The sequence below is a fragment of the Falco peregrinus genome, chromosome 2, assembly GCF_023634155.1.
Source record: "Falco peregrinus isolate bFalPer1 chromosome 2, bFalPer1.pri, whole genome shotgun sequence".
Taxonomy (NCBI): domain Eukaryota; kingdom Metazoa; phylum Chordata; class Aves; order Falconiformes; family Falconidae; genus Falco; species Falco peregrinus.
In genome coordinates this window covers 109,082,409-109,097,724 of record NC_073722.1, presented here as the reverse complement: position 1 = coordinate 109,097,724, position 15,316 = coordinate 109,082,409, and the positions used below count along the sequence as shown (strand labels likewise).

Here is a 15,316-nt window from a genome sequence, read left to right as displayed (position 1 = left end):
AAAGCAAGTGGAATCAAAACACTGGAAGCAGCCCCCAAATAAGACTTTAGAAATAGAAAAGAGTATATTTTTCAGCATGCTACTTATGATTAGCTACATCTTCTCCCTCATTTACAAATAAGGGAATGTTACATTCTACTGTTTTGAAAGTAGTGGCAAAAAGCTTTTTCTGTCTATGCATTATTTTATTCACTTTCATTGCTACTTTGTGGGGTTTATTTGCAAGTATGAGTGGCATTTAAAATCACTGGGAAATATTTCAAAATAAATGCAAAACCTTATTGTCTTCCAGCAGCTTCAAAATTTAGTTTTCAAGTTCTCAGTGTGGCATAAAAACACACAACAAACATCGCTCTGCTGCTGACCTTGACTGGAGATAGAGTACAGCACTAAATGGGTTCTGAGCAAATTGAATTACTCTTATAAAGAGGGTACTCTAAAAAAAAAAAATCACACCAGGGTGAACATGCATTGTGGAATTACACAAGTTCCATGAACAGAAAAACATTTAAACCACAAGCAAAAAAATCTCAGATAAACACCAATGGATTACAGGAATGCAGAATATAAACATGTAATACAATAGCTTCTTAACAGGGAAATACAGTAGTCAATTACCTTGTAAGTAATCTGCCAAATCCCCACCATTGCAGTACTGTTAAAAAGAAAGGTTTTTATTTAAAACACCAGCACTGAAATACTTGCTATATAATTTTTACTGTGTAATCTTTTCAAGAAAATTACAACATCTTTTTCACCTGTTGGCCTTAAAATTGGTTTGTCAGTTATTTGTAATTAATAATTTGAGGTGTGACACTTCATCAATACTTACAGTATCATAAAATGAAACTGAATAATTTATGGAACAAACACTGCTGATAAATTCAGTAGTGCATAGGAAATTAATAATCCAGTTTTCAGAATTGCTTGCTTTCCAAGTCATGGTTATTTTGCAGCTGTGCAAAGAAGGAGTTTTGTCTAAAAATCATCTTTAAAACCATCCAGAAATAAACATGTACGTTAACACATACCTCCATTACCAAAAAGACAGAATTGGGCATTTCCTAAAAAGAGAAGAACAAATCCCATTTAAGAACATACCAAGACAAAGCCTTTAGTATCTGCTTTAACCAAGCATAACATGAGATTTTTCAATCAACTGAGAATCCTCATGTTAAAGTCAGTTTTAGAGGGTAGCATATATGTACATTCCCCACCATTAAATATTTCACATTTTCAGAAATATTAGTAAATGTAAAAAAAAAATAAAATATCACCAGGCAATATCATGAAGACTAAAGTTATCGTTTGAAAGAGCATTATACAGCAAGTAACATCAGTTAGCACTGTATGTCACTCCCTTAGCTTTCAACCGCCTTGGACTGCTCTATCAACACCACCTCTATATTAAGAGCCCTTACAAATACATAAATTTTTGCTATCAGACATCAGTGAAATCAATCACTATTGGGACACTTACATTTAGTCAGAACTACACTGGGCAGAATTACAAACCGTAAGCAAGACAATTTGGCTACGACAACCAGTTTTCTAAGGAGGAATTCCAAAGTTATGTTCCCTACTTCCGAGTAAAATAAGCTTTGGTTCTGCCATCTGACAAGCTGAAGGTCAACCAGAAATCACAGAGCAGTTAACTGTCTGGAATAAACCGAATCCCAAACACTATTCTATAGGATAGTTAACTTCTGGAATTATGTGTACTTCTGTGAAGTATCTCCCTCGGCAAGTCACTGGCAGAAGCATGCCCCTGCCATGGACCTAAAAGCCTTATGGCAAAGGTGTGACTTGTTACAGCAGCCCTACTGAGATTTTCCAAAGCACTGAGCTCCTTTGACCTATTTGCAAGCTGAATTCCCTCTCTTGTAACTGGGTAAAAGTTATTGAAAGATAGATTAGCTAACTTCTACTGTAAATTATCTACACACTCCACAAAAATGCAGTAAAAGTGTGCTTAAATCCGACTATAACAAGAACATTCATCTTTTTTACAAAATTTTATGAGGGAAGAAAAAGCCTACCTATGTCAATAATCAACACTGTTTTCCACAAAGTCTCCTGCATAAAATAGTTTTGTTGTGCCTACAAAGTTAAAGACGTTCAGAGACCTTTCATAAAGCATTTTTTCCCTTTGAGCTGACTGAATAAGACTGAAAGGAAAGAAGACAGAACTAGAAGGAAACATAAGGCAATATACACTAAATAGGATAATGTTTTTAGTTACACAGTGTGTTACCTCCCTTTCACTTTAAAATTAAACTTAAAGGTTGACAGTTTGTGGGAAAATATGTTTTTAAGACAGTTGAAAGAAAAGAATGAGATGGCATGCCAGACAAGGCCAGGCATATGCCCCAACTGGAAGTGGAACTGCAGCAGTCTGTATTCTGCTAGCTAGGGTCCAAAAAAAAAATCAAAAGGGACACTGCGTGGCAAAACCAATGCTGTGAACTCAGCCACCGTTCCCAGTGTTTGTATTAAAACCTCAGCACTTGTATTAGAACCTCAGAACATGTTCAAGGACTCAATAACAGGTCAGGCTAAGAAGTTTTAAAAAGAAAAATAAAGTAAAAATGGGCAGGGGAGGGAAACTAACTACCCTAAATATCACAGACAGCACAGGGCACATGGATGGCACAACCCATTTAAAGCACATTTCTACGAATCCATCACAGATACAGATAACTGCAGTAAGCACAGTTCAAGATGAACTGGCTGTTTTAAGGTTAATTCAAGACTGTACTAGGCTGCTTCACTTTCAGGAAGCATTTAGTTTAGCTGTTCTCGTCCGTGTTCCAGAAATGCATTTGAGGTTCTTTCCAGCTCAGAACATCTAGCACATTACAGATGTGTTTACATTTGGAAATTAGCTTCAAAGAAAGCAAGTTTCTAGGAACATTAGTCAAATCTGTTGGGAATGAAAGGCAAGCTCCAACCAATATAGAATATTAAAGCAGCAGCAGATCACATTTCAGGAAGTCCCAATTGTTCAATGTTTCTGTAACAGCTGTGGCCATATGTGAACCATAATTTGCAATCCTATAAATGCCTCAAAACCTAAGCACATACATTAAAGCAAGAAAAGATAAGTAATTACTTGCTCTATAAATCACTGAAAATACATAATGATAAATATTTGTTTCTTTCTACATTGTTCCTTTGCAACAACATCTTCCAGGACAGAATCTCACTTTCTTCCAGGAATCCCAAGGATGCCAAACAGCAACTCTGAGATCCCAATTTATCAAACTGAAAATTCTGCCAGCTGAGGATCACTTCACTTCACTTAAAGGACAACTGTGATGCATAAAAGAATAACATAGCTAAGAAGCATGGAAACTGCCCGTTCTCCAGTGACAAGAAAGAAGCTCAGCTAGTGGATTTCCACCCGAACATAGCAATCCCATGAATCAGAAATAGATGTTCCACAGCGTCAGTGCCTCCACTACACAACACACTCTGTACAAAAACAGCAGCTTATGGCAGTATGTAATGCTCAGCTCATGACAGACATTATTCATCACAGAACTGAGAGAATGTGTTTTCTGGATTCCCTTGGAAACAAAGTCCTTTCAAATGAAACTGCTCTCTTCAGAAACATGAAGCTGATGATTTGTCCTGTTGTACTAGCTCTCACCTGTTTAAAGAAAGCCATTCCTACAGACCACGCTAGATTTCCCTCAAATAGCATTACTCATCTTTTTTTTGGCTGATACACTTGATTAAAAATAATCAAACAAGTCACTAGGTTAAAGTCATAGTAAGTAAAGCGTGTTTCCTTATTGTATCTTGGATAATCCTGTTTTATTAAATCAGCAGAGCAGATCAGAGGTTTCACAATGAGATTTTCCCAGACTGGTCAAAAGTCCCATCTAATTCATACTGCAGAAGTAGTATTTTGCACAGTACTGGTACCAAGCTCCCCAGCCACATCTGGTCCCAAACCAAACACTTCAATATCCCACCAATGTAAGCTTTAGTTCAAAACAGCTGAAGTTGTTCATCCCTTCACAGCTGCTCGGATTTTGTATTACAGTGCCTGGCCAGCCTGACTGGGAATGTGATCTCCATTTTGGGACCACATTCAGAAAACGCAAGTCAATTCTGTGGATGCATTTTCCCCTTCTAAATTATTTTGCTGCAAAATAAAGCTATCCCTGTCACCATTCCCTAGACTTGTGGTTTCTGTTAACTTGCTAAGCAAAGTGCTCAAAAATGAAAATATTAGTAAACCAGCATGTTTCAGATCTAACATTCAGGAATAAAGCTGACCTAGCAAGGTATTTTAAACCACTTCTTGCAACAGATAACAAATCCTTCAAATATTTACATTGACATACAGATCATAAAATTAATGCAGCCAGGGTTGCCCTGGCCTACCTTCTACCTAGAAAAACAATCAAGCAAAACTAATGTATGTTGTGTTGCAACAATTACAGTTTTGCCCAGCATACCTTGCTTTGTTGCTTAGTGTTCTTGACAAAAACCTGCTTTTGCTTCTTCTTATTCTGAATCTAGGTTTTACTTGCAAGTTGAAGTAACAGATAGCAAAGGTTAATAGGAAACCATTTTACAATTCTGAAAGCTAACAGATAAACCTAATAGAACGAGATGAAGAGACAAAGTATTTGCCAAAACTTGCTGTGTTTTAACTCTAGACTTCCAATAGCTGTCTCAAGGAACGTGAAGTTCCAACCCAAATCACAGGCTCAGCGCAGTAGCTCCATTTAAAAGACATTAATTGAAAAAGAAGTCAAAACATCCATGGTTACTTCTGACAGCTGTTGCTAGAGCTCTAGCGCATTGGCAGAAACATACCCTAGACTTCTTTTTGGTTAGGAAGCCCTCCTTTAGAATAAGCTGAAAGTCTGCAAGGAGCTTAGTGTGCTGCCAAAGCAGAAACTGTGGCAAACAAATAGTTACTATGTTTTTGCTCCAAGTCTGTTGATTGCCTTTAGCTGCAGTTTATGATTGGAGTCCCAAGAGCACGAATTAACCTGACAGCCTATGCACTACTATTATCCGATTAATTTTCTGATATGTTAATTTGTGCTATATTTGCTTTAAATTTTTTGGCCATGAATAGTTTGTTTGTTTAGGTTTTTTTAAGCATTAAATACATTTGGAAAAAGTTCTAATGATTAGTGGAAATGGACGGGTCCAGATATTTGTAAGGCTGTTTCTCACTATATTATAGGTACTTTTGCTTTCTCAGTGCACCACAGCAGCAGCTTCTAACGTGTTCAGCTCTATATCATCTAAAGGACTGAACATTTTGTTAGTTCTGGCTAAACGTTAAGTCTCTGACTAAATGTCACTTGACATGTGCCTGTCGGATTCAAATAGCATGCATGCTGCCAATTATTCACATAAAAGAGCAATCAGCCGTGGAGAAATGTACCACAATAGCCGTATCATTCATTTCTGTTATGTGAAATGCTGTACTTAACTAATATATATGGGAGGTAGTGACAGAGACGGAAAGACTAGCTTGCTTGCACAACAGAAAGGCAAGGGAAAACTGTTCACAGCACACCAAACATTTAACATGCTTGCGTACTAGATCTTCTGAAACAATTCTGAAATAGAAACTATAGTATCTAGGCACAGCAGGTAAGCTAAGGACTGTGTAGTAACTCCAACTCTTTGGTTCTGTGGGCCAAAACAAATTCTAACTGGTTGTTCCTAATCTTCAACACCTACACTAGTGTCATTCTTTGCAGCCCAGTATTGTCCTAGCCAACCCTCCAGTTAGCATCACCTGCCAGATTGTATTTCAAAACCTTTACAATTTTACAGGGCAGGATTTATTTTTTTTTTTAATCTGAAAACTTTTCTGAACAGCATGTTTTCCTATGACTGTTTCCACACACAGTGAGGATGAATACCAACAAGCACAAAGGCCTTAATCAAGGAGCTGAGGGAAAAAATACCGAGATATCTCATTCAAAAGACAACAGTTCAGAAACAGCTATGATGAGGGCACAGAGGCAATCAAAGCTGCAAGACACCAAGATCAAGAGCACACAACAGAATGCTTGAAGCAAATGCCTCAATAAATACATGCAATACTACCAGACCAACTGGAGTCCTTGGGTAAACCAAACAGTAATATTTAATTCCCACTGGTAAAACAACAGGTATAGATAAATATAGTTCCTTCCATAAGCATCCCTAGTAAGAACTCATGGGCACTTGTAAGTAAAGGCTGAGGTGTAGGTACCAGAAGGACCACTGGCTTTGTTCCTGCCAGCTCTCACTGTTTTCAAGGACATAGCAGAAGCAGCTGCAGTTACTTTGCTACATACCAACAAGCTAAGACAAGAAACAATTTCTGTTCAGATACTGTTTCTCCAGTAACACACTAGAAATTAGTTCTCCCTAAACTACTGTTCAAAACTTCAGACTCCATACAGTGAAGACATAAATTCATTCTTCTAAAGCACTATCTCCAAGATACATTATAGGCTTTCATTCTGATGGCTGACATTCTAAAGAGGTTTTGAATTAAATTATTTGCTAAAACAGGCACTGTCTGGCACTGTGTAAGAGATTAGTTCTACTCAGCACACACTTGGGATCATGAACCACACAAAACTGTAAATTCACATCCTAAAGATAGCACATTCCAAATAACTTACTGATACCTTCATACTTCACTATAATATTTTATCCAAGGACCTCAATGTACTTTATACTGGTGAGTTGGAGTTTATTTTAGACTCCTTTTGAGAAATACTGGGCTCCATCTCCCTAATTAACAGGATCTAAGGTTGATCGTCTTTTGCAGGATCAATGACGTGCCACAACACCACCATGGGAAAAGAGCTGCATTCTTGTACCATTTTAGAGATTCAGGAGGTTTTTATTCTTGAATGAAAGACTACCAAACTCTTCCCAAGAATGCAAGTAAAAAAAGTCTCAACAGGTTAAGTCTTGCTATCCATCTATTATATTCTGAGGGTTTTTTTAAGCATTTCACTTCATGAAAAAGTTAATTTCACATTTAGAGGTGAGCTGCATATCTTAATTTTGCAGAGCCCTACTACTGCAAAACATTTGCCTGTCACAGATACAGATTTCATATTTAAGTATCTCCAAAAATGCCTTCAGACTTAGAACCACTCTTCATGCCCTGGTGCATGCAGATCCCTGGCCTTCTGAGATGGCACAAATAATGATATACTCAGCTTACATAAAATGCCTAACTGTAGATCAAACCTGCCCGTGCTGCATGTAACCACCTTACAGAAATCAAGGACAATTATCACGCTGGCACCAGAACAAAAAATTTTTATGCCAACCAATGCACATACATTAATGGCACACCAATTCACTCGGGTGCGTCTCCAGATGAATGGGCATTTCTAGTAATTTAACTCAGTGGACCTTATACATATTAAGTAACATATCAAAATGGTGTTCATAGAAGCAGAACCAACAGCGATGTAAAAGGTTTTAAAATGTTCATGTACTATAAGCAGAATGGCTCACAAGTTCTCCTTGGATCTAATTAAAACCGTAATGGTGTATGTAGATTTATTACACTGACTTGTGTGACATTGGTCACAATCATGCTACAGGAACCCAACCATAAATGAACAGAGATGAAAGAGAAGGAATTTAACTACCTCCTGTGAAAACAATTCCAAATGAAGTCTTTTCAAATATGTAAAATAATAACTACCCTTTCATTCTCAAACTTAACAATATATGTTTCAAATTGCTACGCAGGGGTACAGCTTTAATCTCAAAGTACTGCCATTAAGTACAATAATTTCATTTTAATATTATGAGATGAAAAAAACATCTACTCTTCATTGCAGTTAGTATACACTTTTTTTCACTTGTTTTGCCACTTACATAGCACACAGTCTTTTCTATCTGAAAACTTGCTACAACAATCAGTTCTTGGATTATTCAGCTAAATGGTCTGCCAAACAGTGCATCTGAAACCTGAGCATTTTCTTATTTCACACTAAGGTTAAGAAAAACTTCAGACCAACAGAACTACAAAAATAAAACAGACTGCCAGTCACACTGAGAACTTCCTACTGTGACACAGACTCCACTGGCTCCAGCACTGAGGGGGAAAAAAATAGCTTCTGTAACTTAAAAATTGCTTGAAATCCTAAAGTCTTATCTGCTGTACTATATCACTATGTTCACAATACTATGGCAAACAAAAAGGGCAGTACATGCTAGAACATGAAATGCTGAAGAAAATTAGTAGGTGTAACAGCCTACTAGACATGTGAATGCCTTGCATAGTGTTCGTTCTTGCTGGGTTACAAATTAATGTAATCATACAAGTTAATGATGTATAATATTTCACAAACATAGCCCTGTGCAGAAAGGGAAAAACTTATTTGTGCAAGTGTCACATTCTTTAGACCATATTTCGCAAAGCAATTTCTATAGAAGTAGCATCATACTGCCAAGCTTTATGTTTGCCATGAATGCATTTGAAATATATCCAAGGTTTGAGACACAGGTTTTCCCTTCTCTTTGCTTTAAATTTTCACTTTATTTAAATGCAATAGTCAGTGACAAGCAACAACACAACAACACCCCCTTCTCAAATGGAGAATACAGGACTGATCATTCCAGAAGTCCTGTCACTCTAAGGTTACTCTTTCCTGTGGCAGAAGAGAAAAGCATAGAAGTTATGTTTATAAATAACCTTTAGGTAAAGAAACCATAGACAGGTGTACAGCTTTCTTCCCTTGTGGATGTTTTGTACATAAATCAAGAGAAGCAAGAGCCTCTCCAAGGCTTAGACGATACAAAATGTTAAATCATAAAAATACCTATCTAGTCAACTACCCTCAGGTTGAGCTGCAAAGCTGAGTAAGTATTCTTCACATATAAACATCTGTAAATGATAAATCTGAAATTTAGCTGCTTATTCACACACCAGTGCCCTCATTCAACCATTCCAGTTTCTTTTAAGATGTCTGGATATACTAAATGTGGGATGCTGAGAGTTGATTTCCACTTCGCAATACTCAGGAAAAACTGGTCTCTTCAAGAAGCACAAAAGCCTACACTTTCCCTCTCAGAGCAGCTAGTATCATCCAAAATGCAGAGTTCTGAAGTCAAGTCCCAGGAGGGAAAACAGTCTACACATCCAAATGGGAAGCTGTGATGCACAGTCTGTTACTATGTGAACATCCATCTCTGTACCAAAAGTCAATGGAAGTTAGTAGCACCACAGGACACGTACACACAATAAAACCTGAGGCTGCCTAGCATGGGTCACGTGAACACAGGTTTCTATGGCTAGAGATACACATCTACATGTAAGCTGAAAACCTTTTAGGATGCAAATGTGTAAAGACACAAAATATTGAACAAGGTCAAAACGTCTATTTTGCATTGCTTTAACTATGCAGTGCCCCATGGGTGGTTCTTCATAATTTTTTCATAAGTGTAACTGTATTTAAGATTAGAATTGAGCCCGGGAGATAAACGTATGGCTCTTATTCAAGCAGAACAAATGGCTGTATAACCTACATCACATCATATTTATCTTTACTCAACATTTGCAGGCCTTAGGATACAAAAAATGTACTTCCTACTAAGTAGAACACACTACCCTAGATAGGCTAGAAAACTAACTCCTCCACTTTATCAGACAGAATCCTGGGAATAAAAAGAGGACAATAATTTGAAACAATATTTATTTCTCCTACTTTAAAAGATTCAAATGTCTGCTTGGCTTTTATACTTCATCCTATCCTTTTGTACATAGGCAACAGTAATATATACATGCATAATCGTGGTGGTCTTCCTCCTTTGGTTCTTCCTCACCATGACTATACAGGGCTATACATGACATTTCTTGGTTACAGAGTTATCAAAGATGCTGCTCCTTTTCTACAACAGAGTAATTTAAGTTGACTTCTTAATGTCACTTGCTTCATCCCTTCAGATCAACTCCTACTAGTACATTTTCCTTCAGGTGTATTCAGTCGTTATCCACAAACACCCACTTTCCAATTAAATTATAGGGCCAGGGAAACAAGGCTAATTCAGGAGAATAGTTACTGCCACAGACAGAGCTCCCAGCCCAGCTGATGCTTCTTCTCTGGAGACAGGACCCAGCTACACAAACAACCTCTGCAGAGGTTCTCAGGGTGCCACTTGACCCTGCTGCCTGGAAATAAATTGTATTCCTCACAGCTTTCAATCCCAAGTGTGTATCCTCCTTGTTAGACCAAGCCAATACGGTATAAGAGCATAGTGTGCTGAAGATGAGAGAACTCCCCTGCCACTGCTTAGGGAACGGGATTTCTTTTTCTAAATACCAAACTGATTATAGCAACAAAATACATGGCCATTCAAAATTTTCTACTTGGCATACATATATATGCATTGTACATTCATAAATAATTTTTAATGCAGAAAAAGACATCAAAATATATTTTACCTGGACATCATAGAGTGCTACAATATTTTCATGCTGAAGTTCCTGTAAAACAAAATATTTGCATTACAAAAATAGCCTTTTAGTATTATTATTTTAAATCTAATATGCTAGGCAACAATCAAAGAGAACCAAAGTTTACAAAGAAAGGTAGCATCTTTTTTAGACCATCTGATGGAATTCGGAGGAAATCCCAGCTATTTAGACAATATTTACAGGAACAGGAAATTAGGCAATATCTTCAGAGGTTATAAAAACATTTGCTTCCAGAACTTATTTTCTGTGTCTTGTTACAGAAAGTACTACAGCACAAAATCCTTTAATGAATATTGGAAAATGACTAAATTTAATTTTATAGTCCCATTCAATTTCTTGCTTAGCAGAGTAACCAACCACACAACGTTCAAGTCAACCTTACCATTCTACAAAAAAAAAAGGAAATCAAACCAAGTAACACCAAATAAAAGTCACAGGACAGATTATGCAATTATTTGTAACTCCTCAAAAAAAAAAGTATCTGTCTTTGCTAAGTACTTGTAGCACACTAATATACCCAACACCACAATTTCTGGTACATAATAAATATACTAGAATATAATATATATATTAGTATATAAAATAGTGTTGTATCTCAGAAGGTTGGAAAGAACATGGAAAGAAAGCAGCCCTAATTATTACTGCAAAGCTACGTGGAAGCAGATACTGTTAACTGCAGAGAGCAGAGAATGCTAAGAGACCATCCAAGGAAATATTTCCATAAAATAGTGTTGAAAGAATAAACGATGCTCCATTTTATTTCCTTCTTTAGAGCCACGCTACGCATTTTAAGTCGATTAACACAACTCAGATGTGGGAAGACTGCTTCAGGAATCAAATTCAGCATGCTGATTTTAGCTTTCAAGGCATCTTCAAGCAAAGAAGGTGAAGAAAGATCAAAGACATTTTACCCTCAGCTATGACTTTTGTTGTATGCACTGCTTGGGAAAGGTGCCACATTAGCCATCCTGGACAAAGTTTTCTACATGTGCAATAAGCAAAGTGTGGAGACTGGTTCTACAACAATTTCCCACTTTTACCTATAAAAGCATGCCCATAGCCCTTTTTGAGACTGTTTCTATAACTAAAAATTATCTTTTTTTTTTTTTTTTTTCCTTGGTCTTTTTAGTTCGGGATTTCCCCTGGAAGTAACAAAGAAACAAACAGCAGAACAGCAATTACTGTGCTACTATCCATGACCTGGAATGAACTAGGTCAACAGTCTCTTTTCAAGTAAAGCAGCTTTAAAAATCACTGCAAATTAACATACCTTTAAGATTTTTATTTCTTTTCCAAGTAGGATTTGTGACTTTGACAAGTTCTTTTTGTTAATACTCTTTATGGCTACTTCCCAATCAGTTTTCTGGAAACAAAAAAAAAAAGTATGGTCAGTTTTATACTCTTTTTAACTTTATCCAACAACTAGCTAGTAAAGCACAGGAGAAAAAGTTTCAAGATCACCCCTACTCTACCCACCAGTGACTACTGTGTCACATGACACCATCAAGAACTATTTCATTCCACAATAGCTTAGACAGCTATTAAAATCCAGCTGCAACTACACTACATTTTCACAGATTCCAAAGCTTTTAAAAAAACAGAAGTACATAATCACATCTTATTTATTTTTTGGTAGTGGTGCTATATATCTGCTTTTTAGTCCTCTCTCACTGACTGTGTTACTTTTACTCTCCCTTTAAGGACTTCCCATTTTCAGCCTTCTTATGCTCTACAGCTGAAAATTGCACAAGAAAACATCTGGGTTTTTAAGTAAAATTCTACATTGTCTGTTTACATGTTATCTAAAAATAAATTGCCTATTTATTTGTAAGGTGAGAGCATCTCCGTTGGCCTTTAAAGTTCCTGTTTTCCTTTCTCCCCCCCCTTTTTTTTTTAACCCCAAAATCACTGCACTGTGCCTCTCCAACTTGAGAGCACAGCCTTAATGTTCCAAGATGATAAATCTGGAGTTGTTTTCTGGAAAGCTGAGCACTTGAGGCACCAACACCAGAATAAACTCTCACAGCATCAAGAACCCATAACGTAACTATGAATATCCGGGGCGATTAGCAAGCCACGCCAGGAAACCAGACACCTCTGAATTTAAGAAATCTTCAGCCAATCCCAAAGGAGACAATTTTCCATTAGATCCCTCGTTATCCAGCGAGATAAACATGACCCTCCTGACAAACAAAGGGCTCAGCCTCCCATACAGTGCAACTCTCCGCTCGCCGTTATGGTAGGGAGCTACCAAACAGCAGAGGGGAGAGGTGGGAACGCGGATAGGTTGCTGGTTTTTTAGGAGGAAGGGAAAAAAAAAAAAAAAAAAAAAAAAAAAAGAGAGAGAAAAAAAAAAGGGTTTATAGAAGCTGGGAGCTGCTCGGCTCCCGGGCCGCCGCGGGCTGCGGCAGGGCAGGCCGCCCACCGGGGGTGCCCCGGGCGCAGGCCCAGCCCCGGGCCCCGCCGCCCCCGCCCCGCTACCTCAGCCCACCCCGCACCTTTCCGTCTTTCTCCTTTTTTTCTCCCCAGACCTCCGTATCACGATAAAACTCCCCAGAGGGCACACACTCCCCCCCGCGCCGCCCCGGCTGTCACCCACCGGGAGGAGCTCGGAGGAGCGACCCCGGCCCCGGGTTGTGTAACCAGCCCCGCTCCGGCTGCGGGCGAAGCCCATCGCTGTTTACCTTGCGGTGGCGACCTTTGAAGACCACAGCAAAGGCTCCGTGTCCTATCAGGTCCTTCTTGCTGTACTCAAAGTCCCCCACCACCTCCATCATCCCTCAGCGGGGCATGAAGCCCCGGGAAGGAAGGAGGGAGGAAAACAAAAGGGCTCTTCCTCCAGCTGAGGCAGCTACAGCCGCCTCACGGCAGCCGGCGGCGGGGTGGGAGCCTGCCCCTCTCCTGGCTGCCCCCGGCGGCGAGGGCAGCTCCTCTCATACCGCGGGGGCAGCCGCAGACCCCCGGGCCGGCGGGGCTGCTGCAGGGCGTCTCCGAGACAAGGGGCTCCGTCTGGCATGGGGAGGGTAAGGCGGGGAAGGGGGATGGGGGGGGAAGTCTCTCAGCAGCCGGGTGTGAGGGTACAGCGCGGCATCGGCGCCGGGACGAGGGGCCTCCTCAGCGGGGAAGGGGTCTCCACGCCCTACCGCTGCCGGCCCCCATGGCCCCGCCACAGCGGGGACTGCCGACGCCGCGGCCCCCCTCAGGGACCGAGCCCCAGAGCATCCAGCAGGGCGGGGGGAGGCGCGGCCCGAGGCTCCGGGGGTGGCTGTCGCTGTCGCCGCCGCCCCCCGCGCGGGAGGGGAGGAAGCAGCGAGGGTGCAGACGGGGGTCTCTCAGGCCGCCACCGCCTCCTGAGGCTCCTGCCACTCCGTCAGCGTCTCCCAAGCGATCCGCGAGCAGCGACCCCCAGCTCCGACTGCCCAGACCTCCGCGCCACCCCACGCATTTTATAGGCCGCCTCGCGCAGGCCCCAGCGCTCGGCTGCTTCCGCCGACGGCTAAAGAGTGCCTCACCCCGTTTAACCCGGCGAGAGCGCGAGGCGGGGTCCCTCCGCCGCCATCTCCTCAGGGGGGTGCTCTGCCCCGAGTCCGGCCGCGCCATCCTCCCCTCAGGACACCGCGGCTGAGCCCGCCGCCCCGTCCTCCCCTCAGGTCCTTTCCGGCCCCACACGCCCCCAACCCACCCCCGGGGTCGGGCCCTCAGGGACAAGGTGCGCGCCAAGCCCTGGCGCCCACCCCTCTCCTCACCTCAGAGCCGGGGCGGGAAGGCCAAGCTCGAGGTAAGCCCCCCTGGCCCAGCTACCACTTTTAGCACTTGCTGTATTTCACTTTAGCAGTTCTTTTGGCAGCCTCAGGCCCACCTGCCAGTGAGGACTAAGCAGAGGGGCAACCAGAAGAGTAGGTGCCCCGTCAGCTTGCAGCCCTCAGCACTGAGCCAGGCAGGGCAAGTGCCATGAGTCAGGCAGCAGCCAGAGGCAGGAAGGCAGGTATGTGATCCGTGTGTCCCACCCTGCCTTGCTGACAGGGCAGCGATACTGCTTACCCAGCAACTCCAGGGTTGCACCCTCTCAGCATGGTCCCTGCTCCATTAGTAAGTAAGGCTCTACATCAGATCTAATACAGGGAGCGCCAATGAATTGAGAAGCAATGGAGGAACAAGCATGCAAAATGCTGTAAGCCAAAGACACTTCAAGTTACTTGCTCTCTTTATAAGGAAAACAACGTCTGTAATTTACAGCCTCTGCCCTGCAGCACTTTTAGGTCAGCCTGGGGCTGTTTACAGCAACATTACAAACATTAAAAAAACCACAACCAGCCACCACACACCAGTCACATGAAGCCTTTGACCTTCACCTACAGATCTACATAATTGCACTCCTTCCCTTTGCTTTCCATTCCTCACTGCTTTCTGCCCCTGTCCGTGTTCTCCATCTCGACATGTCCCAGTTTCACCTATGCATGCTCTTTCGCCTGTCCCAGACCTCCCCTTGGCACTTTGACATCACAGCAGCGATTAACCCTCCATTTGACACAAGGTGTGCCTTGGGATCACAAAGGGCAGAGCCCTGACCCCACAGAGCTGTGCTGCACCTTCTCTCACATTATACAGGGTCTGCTTTCAGTGCCACTAGACTAAAATAGAGACTGAGCAGAGAGTTAACATGGTTGGTCCTCTCCCTATCCTTCACTATCTCCCTTCACTTTCTGGCACTACAGGAACTGTGTGCCATGTCAAAACCTCCACAGTTAAAGACTTCTCCAAAGACAATTACATTAAAATATTCAGCCAAAGATTCTTAAGGGAATATTGTCAGCTTTTAAACTCTAGACGTTATAT

The 15,316-nt window shown here is 41.2% G+C and overlaps 1 protein-coding gene across 1 annotated transcript in view; it reads right to left on the bottom strand.

Moving 5' to 3' along the window:
- Positions 1 to 13,909, bottom strand: part of ULK2 (unc-51 like autophagy activating kinase 2) — a 40,233-nt gene extending 26,324 nt beyond the window's left edge. The window contains exons 1-5 of the mRNA XM_027790945.2: positions 13,165 to 13,909; positions 11,751 to 11,843; positions 10,448 to 10,489; positions 1,032 to 1,064; positions 619 to 655 (exon numbers count right to left, since the gene is read on the bottom strand). Of these exons, the coding sequence (XP_027646746.1) occupies positions 619 to 655; positions 1,032 to 1,064; positions 10,448 to 10,489; positions 11,751 to 11,843; positions 13,165 to 13,257 (298 nt within the window). The 5' untranslated portion in view covers positions 13,258 to 13,909. The remainder of the gene's footprint in view (positions 1 to 618; positions 656 to 1,031; positions 1,065 to 10,447; positions 10,490 to 11,750; positions 11,844 to 13,164) is intronic.
- Between the last annotated feature and the right edge of the window lie 1,407 nt (positions 13,910 to 15,316).